Here is a 1,523-nt window from a genome sequence, read left to right as displayed (position 1 = left end):
CTAAATGATTGCTACCAATAAATGGTGATTAAAATGTATAGAAAGTACTACCAAGGTCATAGGAATCTGGTTATTGCATGGAAATTAGTCAGTCACATCTCCGCTCTTTCTATTGATTTCATAACAAGAGTGTACAGAATTTGGGGTAATTTCTTCTAGTGTTGACAGCAAGCAGCAGACCTACAGACAAGCAGGGGCAGTAACAGCAACCTCTTAGCTTTGCTCCTCCCTATCTGAATGACTTCTCTCTCCTTCCTTCTCCTTTCTGAGCAGTTAGTGAGGGTGCAGAAGCAAAGCACACCTGTAAACCTAGAGCTGTGAACTGGGCAGCATTTGTACTGCAGAGCGGCAATACACCCGATTTCCAACACAAGACAATAAATTCTTAATAATAATAAAAAAATCTCCCAGAAGAGATCACTCCATTGGTAAACCTATTGGAGATAGGTAGAGATATTGTACAGGAGTAGTATTTTCCAAGTATTTCCAAAAATGCTGAAATCTGAGTGCATCTGTTCTATGGTAGCACAGTTGGAAGATTATGCTTCAGATAATTACTTGTGGCTTTTCTTTTTTAACGGTTTTGCATCAAACATCATTTATCAAATTGTTTTTCTAGATTCACTATTAATGACAGAAACCTTGGTCGAATAGTAACTATTTCCCAAACCTTCAACACTGAGCTCCAGCTTTGGCAGGTATGGTGACAGCACTTCTCTCGGTTTTAAGTCAATATATTTAACTATCTACTGGCCAGGAAACTTGACTTTTTATTCTCTAAGTGTGTAAAGCAGTATGAGTTACTGGAAAACTATCCCAGTGCTACTAGCCTGAGCTTAAATATCTCCCCCAGCCAAAACTGCCCTTGACCAGGTTCCTGTAAAAAGCCACTTGCCCAACAGCAGCTTTATTTGCTTCATGTCAATTCTTTTTCCCTCTCTTTTCCAGATGGAAAATTTCTTTGAGAAATATCCTAATGCTGGAGCAGGAGAATTGCCCAGGAGTCAGTCGATCGAGCAGGTGAAGAACAATATTGAATGGCTAAAAGTAAACAAGGAGGAAATACGAAGGTGGCTAGAAGCACGGCCAGCCCCTTGATGGCTGACTTTGTTAAAAATACCAGGCACTTCCTCTGGGCACCCAGATCCTCACAGATATTTAGCAACGTGGGTTTCTCACCTAGGTACCTTAGAGGACCAAGGTCTAATATTTTTTCTACAAACACCCAGGAGACCGATGCCAGAGCAATGTTTGTGTAGTTGCTGATCCCAGATGCTGCCAGCCCTTGTGTGCAGGAAGAACTTTAGATTCTGACAGATGAATTTGCCTGAACAAACAGGACAAATGTTTAAAGTTACTCAAGGCAGAAGTGATGGCAGAACTGGGGTCCTCACTAATTAAGCTGGTCTCACTCCTTCTGCATACCACTCTGAAAAGCTACTTCTTGGTTCGCACAGAACTGCATCTACTACACTCAGGGATTCCTTTCCAAGTGCACCTCACGGGAGCTTTCTCCTGAAGGA

General features: G+C 41.8%; 1 protein-coding gene across 1 annotated transcript in view; it reads left to right on the top strand.

Annotated features, from left to right (window-relative positions):
- ENPEP (glutamyl aminopeptidase) overlaps positions 1 to 1,241 on the top strand; it is a 37,243-nt gene extending 36,002 nt beyond the window's left edge. The window contains exons 19-20 of the mRNA XM_010168363.2: positions 620 to 698; positions 949 to 1,241. Of these exons, the coding sequence (XP_010166665.1) occupies positions 620 to 698; positions 949 to 1,098 (229 nt within the window). The 3' untranslated portion in view covers positions 1,099 to 1,241. The remainder of the gene's footprint in view (positions 1 to 619; positions 699 to 948) is intronic.
- The last annotated feature ends 282 nt before the right edge of the window (positions 1,242 to 1,523 follow it).

The sequence above is a fragment of the Antrostomus carolinensis genome, unplaced genomic scaffold (genome assembly GCF_000700745.2).
Source record: "Antrostomus carolinensis isolate BGI_N321 unplaced genomic scaffold, ASM70074v2 scaffold975, whole genome shotgun sequence".
Lineage (NCBI taxonomy): Eukaryota > Metazoa > Chordata > Aves > Caprimulgiformes > Caprimulgidae > Antrostomus > Antrostomus carolinensis.
Note: the sequence above shows the minus strand (reverse complement) of the source record. Positions and strands in the feature narration are given on the sequence as shown.